This window comes from Periplaneta americana, chromosome 16, assembly GCF_040183065.1.
Source record: "Periplaneta americana isolate PAMFEO1 chromosome 16, P.americana_PAMFEO1_priV1, whole genome shotgun sequence".
Taxonomy (NCBI): Eukaryota; Metazoa; Arthropoda; class Insecta; order Blattodea; family Blattidae; genus Periplaneta; species Periplaneta americana.
In genome coordinates, this window is record NC_091132.1 from 82,554,587 (window position 1) to 82,582,168 (window position 27,582).

General features: G+C 34.6%; 1 protein-coding gene across 2 annotated transcripts in view; it reads right to left on the reverse strand.

Annotated features, from left to right (window-relative positions):
- The window catches only part of LOC138716537 (brefeldin A-inhibited guanine nucleotide-exchange protein 3), a 210,775-nt gene that overhangs the window by 94,249 nt on the left and 88,944 nt on the right, over window positions 1-27,582 (reverse strand). The window contains exons 17-25 of one of the 2 annotated variants that reach the window (XM_069849693.1): window positions 23,812-24,052; window positions 19,446-19,607; window positions 15,241-15,405; window positions 14,173-14,491; window positions 11,328-11,507; window positions 9,790-10,036; window positions 7,492-7,666; window positions 2,299-2,331; window positions 1,813-2,111 (exon numbers count right to left, since the gene is read on the reverse strand). In XM_069849693.1, the coding sequence (XP_069705794.1) occupies window positions 1,813-2,111; window positions 2,299-2,331; window positions 7,492-7,666; window positions 9,790-10,036; window positions 11,328-11,507; window positions 14,173-14,491; window positions 15,241-15,405; window positions 19,446-19,607; window positions 23,812-24,052 (1,821 nt within the window). The remainder of the gene's footprint in view (window positions 1-1,812; window positions 2,112-2,298; window positions 2,332-7,491; window positions 7,667-9,789; window positions 10,037-11,327; window positions 11,508-14,172; window positions 14,492-15,240; window positions 15,406-19,445; window positions 19,608-23,811; window positions 24,053-27,582) is intronic. The other variant, XM_069849694.1, reaches the window with a different exon arrangement.

Consider the following 27,582-nt stretch of genomic DNA (forward strand, 5'->3'; position numbering starts at 1 on the left):
CGTGTGTGTAAGATAAATGAATGGAAGAAGAGACTGTAAAAGAAAAGTATTGCACAGGCAGGCGCGGAAAATAGTGTTTAAGGTGTATAATTATTTTAAAAACGTTGATGAGCAGAACACTGCCGGCCATCTTGATACTGACTGCAACATTGCCAACTGGCAAAAAAACGACTACAGAAGCATGTAGTGTGGGATTGAGAAACGTGCAAAGAATATTGTTAGTGAAGGAAAGAGGGTTTGTTTGGTGTCATGCTTACAGTAATCAACGACTAAGGTCATGATTGTCTTTTGATAATTTAAATTCTCTCCTGTGCTATTTATATTGCACGTGTGCGTAAAGTACGATATGGCAATGTTGTACACTGCCTTGCTCTTTCTATGTCTCTCTCGACGCAAATGCTAGCAGACTACCGCCTTCCGAATTGCCGTTGACTTGGCTTTTTGGTTGAACATGTACAATTTCCATGTCTGTGTTGATTCTCTGTAGGTGTGGTTAGCATTTGTGATGTGTTCTGCATGCGTGGAAGTGTTTTGTAGTTTTGTTATGGCTGTGATGTGTTCTTTGTAATGTGTTTGAAATGATCTGCCTGTCTGTCTTATGTAGAAGTTATTGCAGGTGTTGCATTTGAGTATGTATACGCCTGTGTGGATGTATTTGTTTGTACAAAAGCATCTCAACACACAAACAACACAAACAAATACAACCACACAGGCATATACAAACTCAAATGCAACACCTGCAACAACTTCTACATAGGACAGACAGGCAGATTATTTTAAATACGATACAAAGAACACATCACAACCATAACAAAACTACAAAACACTTCCACATATGCAGAACACATCACAAATGCTAACCACACCTACAGAGACATCAACACAGACATGGAAATTCTACATGTTCAACCAAAAAGCCAGAAATTAAACACACTAGAACAAAACGAAATATGTTGTTGTTGTTTTCTAATGCCAGGCGTTTGACAATAAAGTCATTTGACCTCTTGCACTCCAATATTTTTCAAAGATATTATCATAACCAGCCACTGAAGCACAGATTTTGAGGTGTTCCGAAACCACTTCTTGGTTTGAGTTGCACAATGGGCAGTTAGGGGACTGATATATTCCAATTCTATGCAGGTGTTTGGCCAAACAATCATGGCCTGTTGCCAATCTAAATGCAGCTACAGACACAAAACGAAATATATAGACACACAAAAACACATCCAAATGAAATTCTCAACACACAACTCAATTTCAGGACACACACCACTCTTTGACTCCACATTACACTACACAAACACACCCCCCACAGAAAACACAAACAAAAGGCACCAAGACCAGCAACAACCAGTTCTGAAGATGGCTGATAACAGGCAGAAACATGTTAACGAGGTAATGTAAAAATTTAACACGGGAAAGACATAATACGTTTTCCCAAATTATATTTATAATTGATTATAATGTTTGGTTTATAACACACGTTAGTACTAGTTATTTTAGTCTTCCCTTCCCATTTTATGTAAACCCTCTTTTAAGGGAAAAAAGTAAATCCTCAGAGATTCGTTAAAAAGGGGTTCTACTGTAATAGGTAATGCACTTACTTCAATATAAATCTTTCTCTCTGAACTTTTAAATAAATTAAAATTGTCGTAGTATTGATGTTATTTAATCTGAGTTATTTTGTATAAATAGTTAGTTTTGATAGTTAAATGACGGATCTTAGAAACAAATAATATATTCTTTGTCTCTCCAGCATCATAACTTATACCACCACCTTGTAATTTGTCTTTCAAAGTTGACTCAAATTACCAGGAACATGAATAAGATCTCGAAGTAGCTGGAACAGTGTGTCAAGAGTATGGGGTTGAAACTTGCGAGGACACGTTACAGTTGCACTGGCCAGTCCTTCCAGTAGTAGGAACCAAACTCGTAGCACACCGCTAGGCCGATCTAATGCATCCAAAGATGATATATCATTCTGTGTTGGCCACAGTGCACGGTACATCACATCATTTGTCACAGATTCCTCTTCTTCACCATCAAACCGGGTAACTTCCATGTTTGGGAGAACTGCATCGACTTGTTGGGGACAGTTGTTCAGCTGAATTCTGAAAGAATATACGAGAAGGGAAGGTTACATATTAATATATCAATTTAGTGTCAATAGTAGCAAAAGGCAGTTTTGACATCCTACCATAGTTCCATAGCAACCTTCCAAAAACTCATACTTTCTTAATGAACAAAACTTTCAATAAATAGTACTGATAAACAATACGCTCAATTACATATAATTACCTAAAAGTCCTAGGAGTGACAGTGGATCCAAAACTGTAATGAAACCCATATATTATGAAAACTGCAGAACAATACTTGAAAAGACCAAGGCCCAGTTGTACGATAGCAGAATAAATCTTGGTATAGTTAGTTAGCAGAATTGGAACAGAGGTTGGCAATACTTGAGATGGTGTTTTGTTTATAAAGTGTACTCACAATAACAGTATTTTTTATTTCTGTACATATTATTACTATTTTGTCTACAGAGCTTATTATAAAGAAATGAATGAATGAAAATGAATTATAGGTCAAAACTATAAGACAGAAGATACATTTAAGCTAGTTGAGATAGTGAATGACTGTAATAAGGTGCTAGAAAAAGAAACTGTTGTCATAAGTCATATTGTCTATCAAAAGGCAAGAGCTTGGGAGTCTGTAGCTAAGTTATGTAATACTCAGACTAATGCCTACAGGAATGCAGAACATAGTACTGGTATTATAATATTACAATCTTGCTTTATGAACTTGTGTAAAATTTAATTTTAATTTTTTAAATAATCAGCATTTTTTTAAAATGATTATAATTTAAAATATTTTTACCTATCTGTCATATGTTCCAAATCATCATTGATTAATTCCAGTAGTAAAATTTTTGGAAATATTCAACATTTTTTTCCTTCATTACTGTATCTTGTACAATAATGAAAATTGGTATCTGTAAAACACTGTCCTTCTGCTATATGAAAAAAAAAAATATACTTTTACGATTTAAAAAAAATTATTTACATATATTTTTTCTCAAAATTCAAAATGGTGGCAGTTCACTGTGCAATGATGAAGTATTTCCCTCATAACTCATAAACTTGTTAACTTTTTCATGTTCTCTCTCTTTTATTTTATTGCTGAAACTCATGTTTACAATATCATGCTATTTCAACTACATTCCTTAATAAATATTTTTTTTTAATTTGTGTTAGAAGAAAATACTGATATTTGACCATTTTCTTTAAATGAATTTATTTTTTATCACACAACTGAGAAGTGATTTTGCATCATATTGTAGATATGACAGGCATAAATACACACAAAAAAATTTCATCACAGAGTGTTGGATAGTTTTTGAGTTATGAGGGAAATGCTTCATCACTGTACAGTAAACTCCACCATTTTGAATTTTGAAAACAAATATATAAATATTTTTTTTATTCGTAAAAATATTTTTTTTTTCATATAGCAGAAGGACAGTGTTGTACACATACTAATTTTCATTATTGTACAAGATACAGTAATGGAGGAAAAAAATGTTCCAAAATTTTACTGCTGTAAGCTGTACCTAACCCTTTAAAACAGTGTCCATTTTTTGTCTAAATCTTGTCAGAAATCCTTCATCATTATACTCATTTCATACATCAGATCTATTATGCATTTTTTTTTTATTTTCGCGTTCTCAAATATATATTATAATGTAATTCACAATCAGTATCAGAGATTCATGTCTAATTCTGCTGCCATTTTATAATTTATTCTCCAAATAACAATTTAACATCGTTTGAAAGCATGGAATAGCTTATTCGAAAGACATCCTCCAAATAGTGTACTATTCCGAGTTCGTACAATACATTTCTCATGTAACCATGGAATTAATTTTAACAGAACTTTATTCCGTGTTCGTACAACTGGGCCTTAACCTAATAAAAATCGTAGTAAACAGAAATTGGGGAGCAACAATGTAATACTAAGACAACTTTTTACACCATAAATTCACTTAAAACTCACTTATTCCAATGGTGTTTGGGGTAGAGCAACCAAAACCCATTTAAAGAAAGATGAAGACGAAGAATGCAACTCTCAGCTTATCCTTAGAACCTCCAAAAACAATAGTAATTAATGTACTATAAAATGAATTAAATATAGAGCTTTTGTAAATCTATATCCATACAAAAGCTTTCATGAGATATGCTGGTTACAAAGCACTACAAAATTCATATTTACAATTTGAGTTGACTGATAATGGAAGACTTCCTCCCCAATCTTCCAGGCACATATAGAAGTCATTCGAAAATCAGTGGCAACACTGCCAGTATCCAGCTCCCCTAGCAATGTTTAAAGTAAGCCGGTAGTATGAGATGGAGTGGTACCTGGTATGTGTTATCTTTAAGCTATAAAGTAATAATCTCATTTATACTCTATGCAGTGAATGTAATAATAAGACTGTTACTTGCAACGCTATAAGGAAATGTATAGCAAATATGAGCAAGATGTTTCACGATGATGCCCATTGTTACGTGGGTACCTAAGTGGTTAATTATTTACGTAATAGGTGAAACTGGGAAATTCTAGAGCATCTTTTTCTATATTATCTGAATGTGAGTGAAGTCTTTTCAGTGAAGTTAACTCATGTCTTTATTTTTTTTTAAGTAATTATATGTATTGTTCTAATAATATGTGTTTGAGAGTTTCTATTTCGGTTTGACAAGCTATGCAAATTCTGTTATGTAAAATCTGTAAAAACAGGATTCCATTGGAACATGTGCTATTCTTATTCTTGCACCAGCTGTCTGAATCTTACATTCTTAAACTTCACAGATATTTAGAATTTTCTGCATATTATACAATGTCCATCTAGATGCAGAGTTCTATCATTACTGTGTTCGCATCTAGAAAAAGTTATTATTTTGTTAATGGATTACAATTATTATTCAATTAATCTTTTAAGAATTATTCTTAGTTTCTTATGATTTTCACAGATTCTTCCGTCATCCATTCTGTATACCTAATCATACTAGTATTTCCTATAATCCATCAAATTACAAGACTAAAAATGTGTAATCCTTAATGGATTTGTTCCTTTATTTTATTTGTCTATATTTAGTAACAGTTCTTAAAAATGTATTTGTCACTTCTAGTCATCTGATTAGTTTAGTTTGCAAAAGGGTAGGCTCTCTTCTACTGCAAAATTATCACTATTGCCAGTTATGATCTAAAATTAATATGGAAAAACTAAGCCTCAAAGACAAAGACATCAGCTGCTTGTCTATGCGGATGACGTGAATATGTTAGGAGAAAATCCACAAACGATTAGGGAAAATACGGGAATTTTACTGGAAGCAAGTAAAGAGATAGGTTTGGAAGTAAATCCTGAAAAGACAAAGTATATGATTATGTCTCGTGACCAGAATATTGTACGAAATGGAAATATAAAAATGGGGAATTTATCTTTTGAAGAGGTGGAGAAGTTCAAATATCTTGGAGCAACAGTAACAAATATAAATGATACTCGGGAGGAAATTAAACACAGAATAAATATGGGAAATGCCTGTTATTATTCGGTTGAAAAGCTTTTATCATCCAGTCTGCTGTCAAAAAATCTGAAAGTTAGAATTTATAAAACAGTTATATTACTGGTTGTTCTTTATGGTTGTGAAACTTGGACTCTCACTTTGGGAGAGGAACATAAGTTAAGGGTGTTTGAGAATAAGGTGCTTAGGAAAATATTTGGGGCTAAGAGGGATGACGTTACAGGAGAATGGAGAAAGTTACACAACACAGAACTGCACGCATTGTATTCTTCACCTGACATAATTAGGAACATTAAATCCAGACGTTTGAGATGGGCAGGGCATGTAGCACGTATGGGCGAATCCAGAAATGCATATAGAGTGTTAGTTGGGAGGCCGGAGGGGAAAAAGACCTTTAGGGAGGCCGAGACGTAGATAATATTAAAATGGATTTGAGGGAGGTGGGATATGATGATAGAGAATGGATTAATCTTGCTCAGGATAGGGACCAATGGCAGGCTTATGTGAGGGCGGCAATGAACCTCCGGGTTCCTTAAAAGCCAGTAAGTAAGTAAGTAAGTAAGCCTCAAAGACTTAGCCTTTTTTGAAAAAGTGGAAGCATGAATCTTGAAACACCCCATTGGTATCTCGGAATTTACACCATCCAGGCTGCCTTACGAACTGAACAAGGAAACACTTCTGCTCGAAGGTCTCAGGATGTGACTATCACTGTCTTCTACCACCAACTCAACAGACCACCTACAAGAAAGCTGCTCGAAAAGGGAAGAGATACGGCCAGACTTCTACTGCACAGAAGTCACGATGGACAGAGAATGGACACGACCAAATCAAGACTTACAACATACACTTATAAGCTTGGAAGTTCATGGTTACTACCACGAAATATGCAAAATAACCTGCTACCATACACCAAATGATGATTGTGTGCGTTATGTGAATCATATTGTTACAGATACCACATAACAAAGTGCAGAAATCGGTCTATTTCTGTAAAAGATTATAGCAAAGTATACACATCATGCATAGTGTGGCCCGTCAAAGTGGTGTGCAACTTGAAAAATGGGTCACGATGCTGTCATCTATTCGCAATATGCAGAACCTGAATCACGCAAGTGAAGTGGAGAGAGAGAGAGGCGCGCGAGCACACGCACGAACGCAAACACACACACACACACACACTCATTCAACAATATGCATGTTAGTGCGCTCTTCCTCTCATCAAAAGGGTACCAGCAGAGAAGTGCATTCCATCTATAACCTCTCCTACCCAATTCCCATTCTCACCTTTACGTGGTGCAACCTATTACAAACAAACAAGGATCTAGGGACCGAGTCACAACAGTATAATTACTCCATGAAGAGCAGAGAAAATGCTACTCTAAATAAGAGTGATATAACTACCAAGTATAAGGTGCCCGTTAATAAACAATTACTTTTTTGCATTTCAAATGTCTCCAAATATGACAGTCCCTTGGAAACTGAAAGTATCCAGAGATAAAAATAATAGTCTCCCATTCGGATATTGGGACAGGGACCTCTTTCCAAGGATCCAAGTATGAGAAATCTGTTTCTTCACTGTTTAAATTTTATTCAATTTTCTAGTCTTCCTGCTAATTATTGCAGTGCAAGAGAGTGAATAACATCACTGTCAACCAAGATACAATGGCCTTTCTTTCATATTATTTCCTCCAGATTTTAACAAGGTTAAAATTACCGTGGTTTGTAGGAACAAGGAATGTATTAAAGTAGAAGAATAACATATTTAATAAATTCCTGAGGTCGATGTCAACAGATAAGAATTTCAACACTACCAAGTTTAGTAGATTCCAAATGCTATGAAGACTAAGAAGAAAAAAATATATACCAAGATTACGAATTATGCGAGTTTTTAGGCTGATTACGAATTATAGTTTACCTGTGAGCAGTATGAAACATAGGACATGCTGGCATGCTGTACATAGAAGCAAGGATGCCTGCACAGCGGGTAAGAAACTTGAGAGCAGCTACACAGAGCTCTAATGATGGGCTCTGATCCAATTCATCGCAGCCTGAAGGTTCACTATTGTTTGTTGGACCATCTTCAAGTTCACCTGCAGTGAAAAACATCACAATACATTTTCCGAAGTAAACCACTATCAAAATATTCACACAATTTTCACATAGTAAATAATTTTGAAAAAAAAAATTAGAATACAGTTGTATCCAGGACAAGGCAAAATGATTTAATAAATGTTTCTGAAAAACGCGCGTGAAAATACACGTCTCCAAGTTCACAATGATATTCTAATTAATCTAAAAATAAAATTGTTAACTGGTTACTATAAAAAAAGATACCAATTTCCGACAAGTTAGGAATCTGTTAGTATAAAAAATTACAAACATTTCAGACGTGTTAGTCATGAAGGGGAGGGAAGAAGAGAAAGAATAAATAAAGAGATGGGGGATCCTGTCAGGGCAATTAGGCCAAGTGGCCTGCTCCGCTCTCATGTCATCCTTTTTTAGGTCTTCCAAATCTTCTTTTCCCATGAGACTGGTAAGTTAGAAATTGTAATCTTGAATTTTCCACTTTATTAATATGTTTAATCCATTTTGTTCTGTAATTTTAAAGATGTTCTAACATGGAAATAACTTTCAAATCGTTTAGTATCTCTGCACTTTCGTTTCTATCCCATAACATAAATCCTGCCGTTTTCCTTGTGAAGAGAATTCCTGCAGCTTGAATTCTCTTTAAATGTTGCTATTTGAGAATGCACGCTTCACTTCCAAATAAAAGAATTGGTTTGGCTAATACAATGTAGTATTTTTCTGAATCATTATAGATTTGAAAGTATTATTTATAAATCCTGTTACTTTTATATATGTTATTTCTTCAATTACATCATTTTCATCTTCATAAAATAAATTATAACCCAAATCACATATTCATTATATTAGGTCTCGCCACCCTCATTGAATATTATCACGACTACTATGAAGTAGTCAATGTGTATTATCACCTTTAATTCGAGAAAAATTCGTTCCGGCACCGGGAATCATACCTGGGACCTCTCAGCTCTGCGCACTGAGTGCTCTTTCCAACTGAGCTATGCCAGGACACGATCCACGGTGCCGGTTGAACTCTTCTCATTGTAATGTTTACGGCCTACTACCTGCATTTTAGACATATGTAAGTCATACATGCAGGAGCGCATATTTAAATGGCTTTATGGCCATATTCAACAACAGTTTGTGAAAACTGTTAACATTTAATACATCATATAATGGTGAGACCTCATATAATGAATATGTGATGTATTAAATGTTAAAGTTTTCACAAACTAACAGTTTTCACAAACTGTTGTTGAATATGGCCATAAAGTCATTTAAATATGCGCTCCTGCATGTATGACTTATATATGTCTAAAATGCAGGTAGTAGGCCGTAAACATTACAAAGAGAAGAGTTCAACCGGCACCGTGGATCGTGTCCCGGCATAGCTCAGTTAGAAAGGGAGCTCAGCGCGCAGAGCTGAGAAGTTCCGGGTTCGATTCCCGGTGCTGGAACGAATTTTTCTCAAATTAAATGTGATAATATAACCCAGATTATTAAAGATATTTACTTGTTCTAAAATGCTATTATTAATTGCTTTGCAACGAATGGGGTATTCACTTTTAAATGCAATGTACGGATGAGGAGGCGAGACCTGTGAGCTGTGCGAGAGGGGAAAGAATGAGCTACCAGAGAGAGAGTTTGTGTCATGATAGTTAATATTACACGAATCTACCAACACGTAAGTTCATCTCAGACTAAAACTTATCTTCCCTTCCCATTGGTGAAATAGCAACAGCACATGATAAGATTGCAAGACAGGTCTTGCCTCCTCAACTGTATCTGGTAAAAGACTATGAAATAAAAAGTAAAAAACAAAAATAAAACACTAGAAGCAACATTATTACATGTACTGTTGATAACAAGAGTTGTAAGTGGTAAGAGAATTTTGGACTATCTTCGCCAAAGCTGTAAATAATTATGGCTGCTTTGGTGTTGTACTATTGGTCCAGGGAAATAACCAGTATTTAGCGAAAATAGTCGCAGTGACCATTTATTTACCGCTTTGGCGAAGTTTACCGAATTTTGTAACACTATTAGCTCTGTCTATTTTTACTTTATATAGTCTAAAATCTCTTTGTTTAATTCTCTGATTTATTACAAATTGGCGATAAAATGAACTTACTTGGACCACGAACATGCTTCAACAAACAAAGGATGCAATCAACTGCAGCATTTGAAAACACGAGTGGATTGTCTGTGTCCAGGAACACTTCAAAGACATCCAATAAAGCATGTAAGTGACTATTGCTGCTGTCATCTTGTGAATGATGAGATAGCTTCACAACACGAAGAGCACCAAACAGTGGCCGCCACCCAGATCGAATTTCAGTTCGATTAGCCTCAACAAATTCACAAATGCAGCTCACAATCTGAAAAATAATAGTATGTTATAATCGTAACTTCATGCACATACTTCCTAAAATAGTGTGTTTGCATATGAAAAGGGACTAATTTCAAGCTTTTAAGTTTTGGAGATATTCATAAAAAATAAGTGTTTCAAAGTTGAAACTTACTTTCCTATTATACATTTTACGCGTTTCTTTACAATTCAGTTTCCCTGTCATGATGCGAATAACATTATTGTTCGTAGTTTATTACCTTGAACTTATTATTCGAAGAACATAAATAAAATAATTTAGGAATATAAAGTATATATATGCTTTCCCGTGTTAATTAATTAGTCAACAAGGTAACCTAGTCAATTAACACTTTATATTGCGAAGTGATATAGTGTTAAAAGTTGTGTAATCAAGATGTAAAATAATTTAATATGCACCTATATATCATCAACTTTCATTCGGTGAATTTCATATAAAAAGGTAGGCCTAATTGTTTCGACGAGCCATTTCAAATGGGAAACAACTCAAAATTTGAAGTTTTTATAAGCCTGCATTCTAAAGCTTCATGTTGCTGTGAAAAATTCAAGGATCATTTAGATTATTCCAAACTCTGTTAATGATGTTTCAAATATACCGTAAGTTTCAAATTAGTGTGTGTTAATTGGATTTTTCACAGCAAAATGAAACTTTAAAAGGCAGTTTTCTCAAAACTTTAAATTTTAAGTTGTTTACATTTTAAATTGGCCCATCGATTTATAATCCCAAAGTTAAGACATTTTCTTTCATTTATGCATTATACAGTTTCAGTGTATATATACATATAATTTTGCACAAATTTACATAATACAGTTGTATGTATATTGCAAAAATGTTCAGTTTTTTTTTTTTTTTTTTTTTTTTTTTTTTTTTTTTTTTTTTTTTTTAATTTAAACCGTTATATAAAAATCATATAAATATTAAAACACATTACATTTTGCTCTTTCATGGTTCAAACTCTGACGAGAACAATACATTTTAAGAATGATAAAAAGCTCAATATGGCTTATCCTGAACGAGACAGCCATGTCCCAAGTTAGAGATTTTACAGAACATAAAATAAGTCACCCTGAATGAAAAAACTCGCCATAATATTTACCAAATGTTTCTCGATGATGTTCAAATCCAGTCCTGCTAGGTATTACCTCTGTGCATCATTCTATCAATAACAGTAAAAACTTTTACCTTATAGGTATCTCTAACACAAATATACCAAGCTAGAAGAATTTAAAAAATTTACAATCACGTAGTTAGTGTACAATTTTTAAGCTTCCTAAGAACCCACCTGATCTTGCACATCAACATCACAAAGTTCCAAACACAGCAGATTTTCAAACGGTTTGAACAACGCCTCATTGAAATGGAAATGTGGTAACTCTGCCTGCTCATTTAGTACTGCCGTTACAGTATCATGTATGCAGGCCACAGCTTTCTTCGATATTGCACGTTCCTTGTGACAAGCAGCCTGTGAAATAAAATAAATATTTTACAATAAAATATATGTAACCTGGATTGAGAAGAAAATTGTTTCACTTAACATAATAAATGAGAAGAGAAACAATATTGAGAACTTATATAACTGTGGTTCGCTCCATATTCACATACACAATAGAAACTAGATTAGAAACTACAAAAACAAAACAAATAAACGAAATTACTGAAATGAAAATATTACGAAGAATAGTAAACACAACACGCAGAGATCATATCAGGAATGATACAATAAGAGACTGCTGTAAAATCTAGCCAATTAATGACTGAATGGGACAATCACATAACTACAATGAATCACAAACAATTAGTGAAAACAGCAAGAGATAAATCACCAAGGGGACATAGAAGTATAGACCAACCAAGAAAGAGATGATCCGACAGTGGTTTGAACAGGCTTATAGTCTAGTTTTAAAATTTTAGCTATACAGTAGAGCTTCGATTATTAGAAACAATTGGGGACAGGGGGTGTTCGGATAACTGATTTTTCGGATAACCAATCATTTACGAAAACAATCTGTACCGGTGTCATAGGAGCAGTATGAAACAAAGAAACACTGATATTAAACACAAAACTGTACATACAATACATATTTTGTATCACACGTCTTACAAATAACACAGAGAACTGACTAGCCTAGTTTTACAATTAATATTTGAGGAGAAAAATTCGCTCCGGTGCCGGGGATCGAACCTGGCTCTGACCACTGAACTACGCCGAATTCAATCCACAGCACCGGATCGAACTCTCCTCCTACAGTGTTATTTCCCTTTTGTGGCCTGACTCCAAGTTGGGCATATACGTTGGCGTTGGACCAATTAATAACATCTTTAGTAAATTCGTCTAGCTAGCAGTGCATGATTCTGTACAGATTGCTGTGCACTTTATTGCGGAATCCCGGCCATTAGTCATTCAGCTGAGTGTGCTCCTTGTATAATGGCAGTTGATTTGAAATATAAACGTCAATGTATATGCCCGACTTGGAGTTAAGGCCACAAAAGGGAAATAGCACTGTAGGAGGAGAGTTCGATCCGGTGCTGTGGATTGAATTCGGCGTAGCTCAGTGGTCAGAGCGTTTGGTATGTAGAACCAAGGACCCGGGTTCGATCCCCGGCGTCGGAGCGAATTTTTCTCCTCAAATATTAATTGTCACTATAACAGATATTATTCTGCTGGACCAATTAATAACATCTTTAGTAAACTAGTTTTACAAGTTCAAAATGGCCATTAAAGTAGACCTACAGTTTAGGAAAAGAAGTTCAATTTTTTGTTTTGCTTCTGAGCTGAGACTATTTTCTTTTCAGATAAATCTCGCGAACAGCACTAGCAAAACTTCTACATCGCACGCATGCAAATTTGAATTTGCCAACTAGAATGTTTTCGGTTAACCGATGTTTCAGTTGATCAGTATTCGGATAATCGATGCTCTACTGTAGTTAAATTCTAAATAAAGTAATAATAGTAAGAAAACTAAATGGGAAGTTGCATTTATAATATTTATCTTGAATATATTTCAGCCTAAAAATTAAAAATATATGTACAGATCCAGAAAAAGCATTTGAGTCACCTGAATTTTACAAGTTCCAGTTATAACATACAGTGCTTACTGAGCACACGCAGTATGTTATAACTGAAAATGGAAAACTCAGGTGGCCCAAATTTTGTTTCTGGGTCTGTACAACCACATATGGTAAACATAATATAATATATGAACAATAATCTCCTTGCTTCTCAGAGCTTGCAGCAGGATGATGATGATGATGATGATGATGATGATGATAATACTTACTTACTTATGGCTTTTAAGGAACCCGGAGATCCACTGCCACCCTCACATAAGCCCACCATCGGTCCCTATCCTGAGCAAGATTAATCTAATCTCTACCATCATATCCCACCTCCCTCAAATCCATAATATTATCCTCCCATCTATGTCTCGGCCTTCCCAAAGATCTTATTCCCTCCGGTCTCCAAACTAATACTCTATATGCATTTTTTTGATTCGCCCATATGTGCTACATGCCCTGCTCACCTCAAACGTCTGGATTTAATCTTCCTAATTACGTAAGGTGAAGAATAAAATGCGTGCAGTTCTGCATTGTGTAACTTTCTCCATTCTCCTGTAACTTCATTCCTCTTAGCCCCAAATATTTTCCTAAGCAACTTATTCTAAAACACCCTTAACCTCTGTTTCTCTCTCGAAGTGAGAGTCCAAGTTTCACAACAATGCAGAAGAACCAGTAATATAATTGTTTTATAAATTCTAACTTTCAGCTTTTTTGAGAGTACACTGAATTGATAACAATGATAATAATAATAATAATAATAATAATAATAATAATAATAATAATAATCCCTCTCTCTTCCCTCCTTCATCCTCTCCATCTTTCCTTGTACAGTAATATATATATTACATTATGGAAAATGAAGTTCACATACCGTAACAGCTTAGTCAAGGGTTGTGTTTAGTTACATTTTATAAGGGATACTTGAGATAGAAAAAGTCTATATTTTGCTTTCAGTAATGTAAAAAAAGAATGATGATAGTAAAGACCTGGATGCACGTTAGGCAATGTTTAATGATCCTGTAACTTGAGTCCCATTCTCTCTCTATAAATTTTGAAATGTATCAAATTACCTCCATTAAATGTGGTCCAACAACTGACCATGCTCTCATAACATGAATCAAAGGACGCCCACTGCGAACAGTTTTAAGCATAACATCTCCCACTCTGTGTAAAAGTAGCAACTGGGAGCCTGCAGACAAAGATCCAGTGTTACCCCGGGCAGACTGGGATCGTCGTGGCCACCAAAGCTTCACAGAGCCTGGATTACTGGAAGAGCCTGAATGCTGTGAAGACGTTGAGAATAACTGAGCTTGTGATGCTGCAACTAATGCTGCCAGGAAACTGGTGAGGGCCTGGAGATTCAGCTTCAGTGCAGCATCATCAAAAAGCCTGGTGGAAAAACAAAAAAAGTCTTAAGAAAGTTTTCATCTACAAGGACAGCTCTGAAAGTAATGCACCAAAATCCCGTTAAATTTTGACATTAAACAGGTAGCAGTGGAAGGACCGTCTGGTAAAACTGCATCTAACATGAAAGTGCATACAAAGGAGAGACATTGATTTTATTACAGAAGAAAAATACGCACTGGCGCCAGGGATTGAACCCGGGTCCTTGATTCTACGTATCAAGTGCTATAACCACTGAGCTATGCTGAAGTTCAATCCACAGCACCGGATCGAATCGGATCGAATCCCTCTCCTCTAATGTTTTTATCTTTGTGGCCTGACTCCAAGTTCGACCTATGTTCATATGACATTTTATGCTCAAAATGACCTATAGAACTGATTCCGAAGGTGAGGGTCATATTTCATAAATCACCACATAGGTGAAAAATACAATTATCTTTTCAAAATTTTGCTTATGGAATTTATCAGTTAAATATTACAAGGCTCTTTTACATGTAAAAAACTAAGTGTAACATAAAATCCACCTTCCTCTTGAAGACAGCTGTACTTCCAATTTCTTTTTTCCCTCGAAACTTGGGATTGGGTTTGAAGGCGAACATGTAAACTAGGAAACTACTAGACCATAAAGGACGATCTTCATAGACAGTTAAAAAGCTCGTACAAATTTGAGTGTTTTGAGAACACGAGAAAGTATTTTATATCTTCTAAATTCATAAATTTTGCAAGTGACTTACCTGTCTACCTGCTGTGAGAGCACACAGCTCACCCTCGCTGCATATTGGTAACTAAGCACCCCTTGTGAAGTGATATCAGCATTGCTCTCCTGAATTAACTCTGTCATTGTTCCAGTATTGGCCACAGGAGTGGTGGGTGCTGCTAGAAAGCTGTACACATCGATGCTAAACAGAAAAAAAAAAAAATCAATACTTTATCATCTCTTACAGGATAACAGAAAAATAAAGTACACATCCTTCTAGTGACTATCGCTGCAATAACAAGATTTTCATAACAAGTAAATCAGATAGCCCAGACAGCCTTCGATTAAATGTCAAATACAATCTCTAATTTTATTTCATGTATGGTATCCCATAGATCTTTTAGCAACATTGTAATTTTTAGATGTGAAGAAAGTTAAAAGTTATACAAAAATATATAATACATAGCAAGCAGACTAATTAAATTTACAAGCATAAACATTATTCATCAGTCGAAAAGAAGGTGTGAGTATGGAGAAATTTTGTTCATTCTGTTCTGAACCTTTTCTCTTGGTACTTCAAAGCTTTAAGAAAATAAGACACTGCATTGAAGATCATAATACATGAATAGTGAACTCCTGTTTTATAAGAGCTCAGATTAACAAAGGGCAGATGGAGATTTGATTTGTCTCTTGTGTTAAAATTATGAATATTTTTATTAGTGAAAAAATGTACTTTCTAAATTCTGGAAATCTTTTTACAAGATATCCTTTTATGCACACCAGTCATATCCTCATAGCTTTCTTTTGCAAAACAAAAATTGTTCAGTTTCAGATGAGTTGCACCAGAATATTAATCCTGTAATCCATACTCTATTATAGAGTCAATCAATCTGTCAATAAATCTTCTTAATATACCCAGCCAAGGGTAAACGTCATCAAGGATGAGAATGGTGACTTGCTTGCAGACTCTCCATCAATCCTAAACAGATGGAAAAACTATTTTGCGCAACTACTAAATGTACATAGGCCAAATAGAAATGATCGGGAAGAAATTGAAATACAAACTGCTGAGCCATTTATATCCGAACCCACGCTTTCAGAAGTCGAAATTGCGATAGAAAATCTGAAAAAGTACAAGTCTCCAGGTTTCGATCAAATTCCAGCAGAATTAATACAAGAGGGTGGAAGTGCATTATATAGCGAAATTTATAAACTTGTACTTACTATTTGGGAAAAGGAAATTGTACCAGAACAATGGAAGGAGTCCATAATTGTACCTATTTTTAAAAAGGGGAACAAAACCAACTGTGGTAACTTTCGAGGAACATCACTTTTGTTGACGTCGTACAAAATTTTGTCCAATATTCTTTTGAGAAGATTAACTCCATACGTAGATGAAATTATTGGGGATCATCAGTGCGGTTTTCGGCATAATAGATCGACTATTGATCAGATTTTTTGTATTCGACAGATAATGGAGAAAAAATGGGAGTATAAGGGTACAGTGCATCAGTTATTCATAGATTTCAAAAAGGCATATGACTTGGTTAAGAGGGAAGTATTATATGATATTCTTATTGCATTTGGTATTCCCAAGAAACTAGTTCGATTAATTAAAATGTGTCACAGTGAAACATACAGCAGAGTCCGTATAGGTCAGTTTCTATCTGATGCTTTTCCAATTCACTGCGGGTTAAAGCAGGGAGATGCACTATCACCTTTACTTTTTAACTTCGCTCTAGAATATGCCATTAGGAAAGTTCAGGATAACAGGCAGGGTTTGGAATTGAATGGGTTACATCAGCTTCTTGTCTATGCAGATGACGTGAATATGTTAGGAGAAAATACACAAACGATTAGGGAAAACACGGAAATTTTACTTGAAGCAAGTAAAGCAATCGGTTTGGAAGTAAATCCCGAAAAGACAAAGTATATGATTACGTCTCGTGACCAGAATATTGTACGAAATGGAAATATAAAAATTGGAGATTTCTCCTTCGAAGAGGTGGAAAAATTCAAATATCTTGGAGCAACAGTAACAAATATAAATGACACTCAGGAGGAAATTAAACGCAGAATAAATATGGGAAATGCGTTATATTATTCGGTTGAGAAGCTCTTATCAAGCAGTCTGCTGTCCAAAAATCTGAAAGTTAGAATTTATAAAACAGTTATATTACAGGTTCTTCTGTATGGTTGTGAAACTTGGACTCTCACTCTGAGAGAGGAACATAGGTTAAGGGTGTTTGAGAATAAGGTGCTTAGGAAAATATTTGGGGCTAAGTGAGATGAAGTTACAGGAGAATGGAGAAAGTTACACAACACAGAACTGCACGCATTGTATTCTTCACCTGACATAATTAGGAACATTAAATCCAGATGTTTGAGATGGGCAGGGCATGTAGCACGTATGGGCGAATCCAGAAATGCATATAGAGTGTTAGTTGGGAGACCGGATGGAAAAAGACCTTTAGGGAGGCCGAGACGTAGATGGGAGGATAATATTAAAATGGATTTGAGGGAAGTGGGGTATGATGATAGAGACTGGAATAATCTTGCACAGGATAGGGACCGCTGGCGGGCTTATGTGAGGGCGGCAATGAACCTTCGGGTTCCTTAAAAGCCATTTGTAAGTAAGTAAGTAAGTTTGCTAACAACATAAAGTCCACTATAGTCCACTGTAGTCTTTTCAGTTCTTGTTTTTCATGAGAAATGAGGAGTATTTGTTCATTATAGATGCCTCTTGCTAGTAGCCAGAGTTGGGGTGTAGTCAATATATACTGCAGAGCTGTGTCTTCTGCAACTGATACTGATGATTTTAATGTACTTTTTTTGTGGTTTATGGATGAACAGTATAGAAGAATGTGTTCCAGATCTTCATCATGATTATTACACCGCAGACAAGTAGGATTATCAGAAAGATGAAATCGGTGTAGGTACAATTGTGTGACAATGTGACCTGTTCTGGCTCTTGTTAAAAATGTCTGAACATATCTTGGCAAGTTTTTGTACATTTCCAGGTCATTTGGTTTCTTTTGTACGGACTGTAAAATTTTTCCTTTGTCAGAAGAGAACCAATTGTTGATCCATAGGTTCAAAAAATGAGACTTTACTGAAGCAAAAGCACTGGATAGAGATATCACTTTAAGAGGTCTTGGTTGCAAAAGTGTTGCCTGTTTTGCAATATTATCGACTTTCTCGTTTCCAGGTATACCACAATTCTAGGTATCCATTGAAATGTTATTTCCTTTTGGAGTTTTTAATTTAATTAGTTTTTTTCTGAATTGGAATAATTCTATCTGCATATAGGTTTGGTAAATATTTAATTATATTAAATATAGCCCTTTGGAGTCGGTCCATTACAGAATGAAAGTATGTAAAATATGCCATTTTAAGTGTGTTTATATCCCCAATAGAAGATAAGGATCTTAATGCATAACATACAAATCTCAATTTAGGAGTAATATATTCTATGTGTGTTTTCCAGGTCAAGTCGTCCTGATTAGCACAACAGAGTAGGTGACCCTCCCTGGTCTTACCCATCTGCTCTGATGATGGAACCTATAAGTAGTTCCAAAACGTTGAAAATGTCATTTCCAGGACATGATGAAACACCCAAAAACCTAGTTCTGATCACAGTCACAATGAAAGCCTGAAAACTCATATACTGAGTTTAACAAAGCTACTTCTGATGCTATTAGCAATAAAAAGCGAAAAATGCTCCTTGCCTCTACCATTCAAATGTAGTTCGTGTTTTGTATATTCATATATTCTAAAAGGACTTTGTGTGATGTCTCAGATCTCATCAGGGCCCGCTCAAGCCATATATTCACCCTCCTATGAAGATATGGCTTTTGTGTCTTCTGAAAAGACTAAGGAATCTTACATTGGTATGGTTGCTCTTTTCAGTTATGCTGTCGAGATTGTTTTCAATGCAATAATATTATAATTTCCCAATATTTATACCTATATAAAATTCCAAGATTCAATATCGAATAGTGATGTCTAAGTACTTTTAATTTTGCTTTATGTAATATGCAACTCTGTCTTAATTTTAGACTGCAGGCATAGGAGTGAAAACGTTCAAGATAATCTGTGAGGTAATTTTGTGTACCTATATTCAGTATTTGTCTTCTTTCCAACATAATCCCAAAAAGCTTCACTCCCACACAGGATCTAATTTCTCTTACACTCTCAAAGCACCTCGCATTACCATAAGAATAATGTTACTGAACCACTTACCAGGTTTCTTCGTCTTCCTGACCAGTGAAACTCAGTCTCTCCATGTTCAAGGTTTTATCATTATTTGAAACAGATTGCTTAATAGCCAGTTTGGGACCAAGATTCCTGTTTTGTGACTGGCTAAAAAAACCATGCTCCAGCTTGCTGACATAAACACAACATCTGTAACAACATGAACATTGTTGTAATAAAAGAAAGTAAAAGTGTGTATTTGAATGTTAATAAACTTAAGCAGCTTAAAGGATGGTCAGTACGTCCCTCTTAGCTTCACATCACTTTTTACATGCTGATATTTCCATTGATGACTTGTCATAACTTGCTTACAGACCATTCATCTATACTAATAATAAATCTGTAGCCAAAATTTTTCTGGTAATTTTCGACTTTCCAAAAATAATTGGTGTTAACATGTATAATTAACCATCCTGAAACCGAAAATCGCTTTTTTGAAATTTTTGTATGTCTGTCTGTCTGTCTGGATGTTTGTTACCTTTTCACGCGATAATGGCTGAACCGATTTATATGAAAATTGGAATATAAATTAAGTTCGTTGTAACTTAGATTTTAGGCTATACGGCATTCAAAATACTTTATTTGAAAGGGGGATCATAAGGGGGCCTGAATTAAATAAATCAAAATATCTCCCTTATTATTAATTTTCATGAAAAATTTTACATAACAAAAATTTCTTTAAAAATGATTTCCGATAAGTTTTGTTCTATACACAATTTTGATAAGACTGATATTTAATGAGATAAATGAGTTTAAAATTACAATAACAACGCCATCTAAGGCGCTGTATTGAAATAAAAACAAATGATTTTGTCTATAGGGAGCCTTGGACAACAACAATCGAAAGCTATTAAACATAGCCTACAGAGAATGTTTCTGTGTTTGTATGAAGTAATATCGAAAACTAATTAATTGTTTAATTATTATTTCACCTTTGGAAAGTGTAGTTTCTCTAGATGGACATAATTCTATAATGTTATTACAGTAACTTCTGAGTGAATTAAGACTTTTAAAATAACAATACAATACATTTTCACCGCCGCTTCAGATTATAGCGTTGTTGTTCCTGTAGTAACTCCTATGTGCAAAATATAAAATTTTTGAGTAGGAAGAAAAAACACATTTATTCATTCCATGGCAATGGGACATAGGAGATCGAGAATTCTTACATTTTCGAAAGAAAGAAATATAATTACATATCACTGTTTATGCTGTACCACTATTTAATTTATTTGAAGGGTTCAGAACCATGGTGGGCCAAGCACCATTTACTGAAGACGTAGAAAACAAGGGTTAAAATTAAGTTATTACCATAATTCAATGGAAACATATAGCAAGTAATATAAAGTTTACACATTAAAACTAAATGGTATGTCAATCTTCATTAAACTATGGTTGGATGTAATAAAAATTAAGAAACATGTTAAAGGAATTGTCATTGCAACAAATGATTGCTCTCTGGACCAAAATGATCGCATTTTAATTATTTGAACACAGTTTAAATTAAGTAACATATTAAAGATTTATCCTTCTATCAAAAACGAATGTTCTCTGGATCAAACGTCCTATTTTAATTATATAATTACTTTATATTTATTTCTAAGAAGTGCAGCGGAGCGCACGGGTACAGCTAGTTAATAAATATGTTAAGTGTCTATGCTGCCAATTACAAGTGTCGCAGTAATACAGTTTTCATTTGAATCGGGGATTGCAGAAACAGCACATGTCATGAAAACCAGTAATGCCGGTATTACTGGTGGTAGACCACATCATTGGTTATAGTACTGGCTTCTTCAGACAGAAGCCTAATAGATGTGTCGTTTTATACTAAATTTATTGGAATCTAATGAATTGTTAAAGAAATAAATCAATATATATATATTAGCTTGACATGTGCTGTTTCTGCAAGGAATCAAAACTGTAGTATAATCATTTCAGTTCAACTAAGTTTATTTGTCAAATTAGGGATATAATGTATGCATAGACCTTTTGTGTACTTAATACGCAAGTTCACCATATAAATGAACTTATTTTTCCACAACAGGCAACTGAAGAATATTATTGTAAAATTGTTGATATTCGTGTGGTATGTAATGCATTAGTTTGCATATATCGTCAAGCTTCTCTCTTTGAATTGGCACGGTTTTGTCTGGATATACCAATGAAGAAGGTAAATATGGTATTCTCCTTTGTACTTACAAGCAAACATTCTCATGGGGGCAGATAAAAAAAATTAATCTTTATTCTTCCATCATTTTAATGTCAAAAGAAGTGCTTAGACAAATTTTGGCCAGTCGAGCGCAATTACGAAGGCCGTAAAAAAGTAAGTTTTCCTGGGGCCATTTACAGAAAGAGAACAAAATTTCATGGAAAGTTTTATTGGAGAGAAAAAACACATTTAATATAAATTGACAGAAGCCTATTCAATAAAAACATGAATATAGTCGACAGAAATCAAAGATAAAAAAATATACACATTTGTTAATATTATATATCATGAATAATTTTATAAATTTCTTTTTTAAAAGCTTCAATTTTAAAGTATTTCAAATTTGGAAAACGGTTTGTAATTTTATTATAAAGTCTTGGGCCGAAACTAGCACCATATTTAACAGCTGCACTTGTATGACATTTAGGCTCAATTAATGGGAAAGTAGACTTTTGTCTTCGAGTACGATATTCATGTCGATTAGATTTATGTTTTATTTGATTTCTGTGGTAGTAAGTTAGTAAACTATATTTATAAATTTCTTCAATAGTTAATACTTTAAAATCTGTATAAATTAAATTTGTTAGGTAATCCATATTTTTGATTAGACAAATTTTTATTAATCTTCTGTGTAATCAAATTAATGGATTAAGTATATATGATGCTACTCCACCCAAATTTATTATACCATATTGTATTAATGATTGTACCAAAGCTAAAAATGTTATTTTCACTGCTTCCTTAGTGATAAAATTTCGAAGTATTTATAAATTTATAAATTGTCTTTCTTATACTTCTACACATAAAATAAAAAATCTCACTGGTCTAAAAATTTTTATATGTAACGGCACTACGAGGTACACAAACTGAAAATGGGTATGAAATATGGCGAAACTAGCTGGTAAAGACTCAATTATTTAGTTGTAAACTCAATTAACCACATCTGCTATGAATGAAGGAAAGATAATTCATCTAATCCAGTGATGGAGGAGGAGGAGGAGGAAGACGATATGATGAAAAAAAGAATAATGTATGTATATATTTATTAACACTACAATTAGGTATACACCCGGTGGCAGTGATATATAATATACAATAATACCATTACAATAATACAATAATTACAGCGATAAAAAATATAAAATAAAATAAAATAAACATAATTTTATTTCTAACTATAAATAAAGAGATGCAATAAATAAAAACTATCCTATAATAATGCCTACAGCCTACAATAAGCAAAAGTAAACCTAACTTATAAGTACTTCCATTTCACCCAACTATTACCAATTTAAGTAATTACATATCACCTTAATTAATTACATATCAACTTAATTACATATCATCTTAATTAATTACATATCAACTTAATTAATTACATGACAAAACTTACATAATTACACTGCACCAACAATTAAATTTTCAGTCTAATCTTTTCAACCTTTCCTTAAATGTATTGATTTTGAGAGGACCATCCTGAAAGATTGCCGCAGGTAAGCTGTTCCAGTCTACTATTGTGCAGTTAACAAAGGAAAATTTTGCCACGTCCGTTCTTTGTTCTCTGCATTTAAACTTCCTAATATGATCAGCCCTGCCTAAGTATGATGGTGTTGCTAATCTAGCATTGATGTCAGTCCATGCTTTGTGTCCCATTTGTGCCTTAAACAATGCGGTGAGTCTGGTTTTTCGTCGCCTTGATTTGAGAAATTCCCACCCTAAGTCTTTTACTATCTCTTCACCATGTCCGTTCCCCATTTTGACATATTTTGCTGCCTTGTGTTGAACCTTTTCTATTGAATCGATTTGGTTTTGTCTGTATGGATCCCAACCTACTGCTCCATATTCCATAATTGGACGAACAAGGGTTTTGTACGCTAATTCTTTTGACCTTCGGTTAGATTTCTTCAGAATACGCATAGAGAAATGTAGTGCTTAATGTGAACTTAGATGCAAGTTCTTCTATGGTTGTAAGCACAAGAGACTTGTAGTAGTAGAAAAGTCTTCATTAACAACTCTATTAACCACAACAGACTAATTGTGAACTGACGAGATAAAGTGAAAAGATAACATTTGACTGATCGAACCACAACTATACCTAACAAGAAGTAAATCAGAGAAATAGAAATCACTATGACTTTAACTCACCTGAAAACATGAGCCCAACAATCTGGGCTGTGACTTCCAAGTTCTAGTCCACGACCCAGCAGAACATCCATACTGAGAGCATGAGATGTGTGGAGTTTGTGTTGTCTCTGTAGCAACTTCAGCATACTGCGAGGTCTCCCCAGACGTCGCCTGCCAGGTGAGTCACCTCTGTCACCACTGCTGTCAGGACACGCAGCTGCTGCCAATAATGAGAACACACTGCCACACCGGCTCTGCAAGCCTGTCAACATAAGTACACAAAATTATTCAAGAATTGCATGAGCAATAGTTTTTAAAGTTAAATTAAAGATACATAAACTACATAGAGAGAGAACAAATCTTAGTTTTACTGCTACATGGCAATTTTTCTACAGGCAGAGGCACCAACACAAGAAATTTGTAACTGTACGTGTTCCTGTGATATCTTCACAGTGGGCCTGTATGAGCTGACCGCACAGTCAGAAAGGCCAGCAATGTGAGAGAGTCCAGTGTTTGTCTGAAGACACCTACCCTTACGTCACACTGAGTTGTACATAGGTGGAAAGAAGGTTAAATAACAAGAGAAAAAAGAAGAAGAACAACAACAACGTGTACAACTAATGCCATTCTGTTTGCTAATGCCCCAGATCACACATGTAACAGATTGCTCATCCCTATGTTAAAATAGTAGCACTTTGAAGAGAACAACTGCTAGGATCGCCACCCGTCCACTGTAAACGAACACAAGATGGCAGTACAGTCGCTAATGCAATTCAAATGGGAGTTATGACGTGACTCCTTATGTAACAACTAGATGGCAACATAGTAAACCTGACAAAAGTTATTACCGATAAAGCCTATAAGGCCGAGCAATCTGGGTATATATGATCTAGCCTAATGCTCATCGAAATTGCATTTCCTCTATTTTTTGAGAATCCGCATGTTGAAATCAAAAGTTAAAATAAAATGAAATATGTGATGACAATATATGTTATACAATTGCATTTTATGAAGACAGTAGTTTTTTTTAGTTCAATTAAGAGAGAAATATTATATGATATTCTTATTCAATTTGGTATTCCCAAGAAACTAGTTTGATTAATTAAAATGTGTCTCAATGAAACTTACAGCAGAGTCCGTATAGGCCAGTTTCTATCTGATGCTTTTCCAATTCACTGTGGGCTAAAGCAAGGAGATGCACTATCACCTTTACTTTTTAACTTTGCTCTAGAATATGCCATTAGGAAAGTTCAGGATAACATACAGGGTTTAGAATTGAACGGGTTACATCAGCTTCTTGTCTATGCGGATGACGTGAATATGTTAGGAGAAAATCCACAAACGATTAGGGAAAATACGGGAATTTTACTTGAAGCAAGTAAAGAAATGGGTTCGGAAGTAAATCCCGAAAAGACAAAGTACCAGTATATGATTATGTCTCGTGACGAGAATATTGTACGAAATGGAAATATAAAAATTGGAAATTTATGCTTTGAAGAGGTGGAAAAATTCAAATATTTTGGAGCAACAATAACAAATATAAATGACAATCAGGAGGAAATTAAACGCAGAATAAATATGGGAAATGCCCGCCATTATTAGGAAGCTTTTGTCATCTAGTCTGCTGTCAAAAAATCTGAAAGTTAGAATTTATAAAACAGTAATATTACCGGTTGTTCTGTATGGTTGTGAAACTTGGACTCTCACTTTGAGAGAGGAACAGAGATTAAGGGTGTTTGAGAATAAGATTCTTAGGAAAATATTTGGGGCTAAGAGGAATGACGTTACAGGAGAATGGAGAAAGTTACACAACGCAGAACTGCACGCACTGTATTCTTCACCTCACATTTGAGATGGGCAGGCCATGTAGCATTCATGGGCGAATCCAGAAATGCATATAGAGTGTTAGTTTCGAGACCGGAGGGAAAAAGACCTTTGGGGAGGCCGAGACGTAGATGGGAGGATAATATTAAAATGGATTTGAGGGAGGTGGGATATAATAATAGAGAGTGGATTAATCTTGCACAGGATAGAGACTGATGGCAGGCTTATGTGAGGGCGGTAATGAACCTTCAGGTTCCTTAAAAGCCATTTGTAAGTAATAGTATTTTGTTAGTTATGACTAGAGACAGGATTTTAAAGGGAAAATTTTTCACCAAAAAAGACAGAAAAAAAAAAAAAAGGAAAAATTATAGCAAAAAAAAAAAAAAAAAAAAAAGGACTTGAAAAAAGACTATATTGCTCCCCAAAAAACACTTCAGCACATTCATGGATATACATGGCATACACAATCTTACATTTATCTCTTCACAACATAAGGAAAGTGTTGTATTTGATATAATCAAAAAAGGACTTCAAAAAGGACTATATTATTCCTTCAAAAGGGTACTATTTTAATTGAAAACACACTTCAGCACATTCATGGAAACGCATAGCACACACAAGCTTATATTTATCGCTTTACAACATAAGGAAAGTATTGTATTTGACCACATTCATCACATTTGTGATGGATCCACCACAGAGAAATATTGGAGAGCAGGAACGCTAATGGCTTCGTTGCCAAAGCCCGGCATTAGATGATAACAACAACATTTCAATATGTTTCAATTTCAATATGATTCTCCCTCTTTGAATGCAGAATGTCTTTATAAACAGAAAATGACCGCTCAACATCAACTGAAACCAGAGGTGAAAATTTTCTTTTTATCCTGAACTCTAAATCAGCACACTTTATTAGTTTTCCAATGTCTGGAATCAGAAGAAGAACGATATTTATTTTCGTTTGCTCAGGAAGTTATAGGCCTATCAGAAAAAAAATATAGAAAAATTACCTAAATGTTAGCGATATTCTGTCAAAAAACGATCAAAATAAGAGATGTTTTTAAAAAGGGGAGAAAAAGAGAATATGGACTAAAACGGGGGGGGGGAGGGAAGTCAAAACCACATAATTTTTGTCGGTGGAAGATAGTTTTGAACATCGTAATTAATTATTTCACGTTTCGTGTTGAAATAAAAGAAAAGGGATTCCCTTTAAAATCTGGTCTCTAATTACGATGATAGACAAGCATTTATTTTGCTGATTGATGAGCAGATTAGAATGTATTCTTTGTCCATGATGCATTCCAGCTTAGTATACAATCGGCATCGTGACAATAGATAAATATTTATTCTATAGAGATGGGAGGGGAGGCCAAACAATCATAATCACCATTCTGCATTTCAGAACTTATTTTCTGTTGTTTTCAATCTGATAAGCGATTCTAAACGGATTTTTTGTGCTGAATTCGAAAATGATCTCCATTTTCCCCCATCGCGTCAGGTTTTCAGACAATTCATGAATAACTAGAAATGAAATTATAGCTTTGTGAAACATCATAAAAATTATTTTCAACAAGAGTTTTGTGAGAAAAACTACGTCACAATTTGCTATTTGCCACTAATTAATGATTAATTAATATTAATTAATAATTATAAGCACATTCATAACCTTACCTAAATATTGCACTTCAAATTTTCTCCTCTTCGACCTCCTTACAATTTGTTCTGAGCAGTTCCTTTTTAACATCCAGCAATAGTCCGCCATCATGTTAACACTCCACTTCCCTTGATACCTCACTTCCATATTTTCGATATCGTGGTGAAATCTTTCACCTTGTTCCTCACTAAAATCTCCTAAATTAGCAGGGAAATAATTTAGATGGGAATGAAGGAAATGTACTTTGACACTCATGCTGCAGCCAATCTGTTTGAAACTTTGTAGCATCACTTTCACTATGTTAACATAATTTG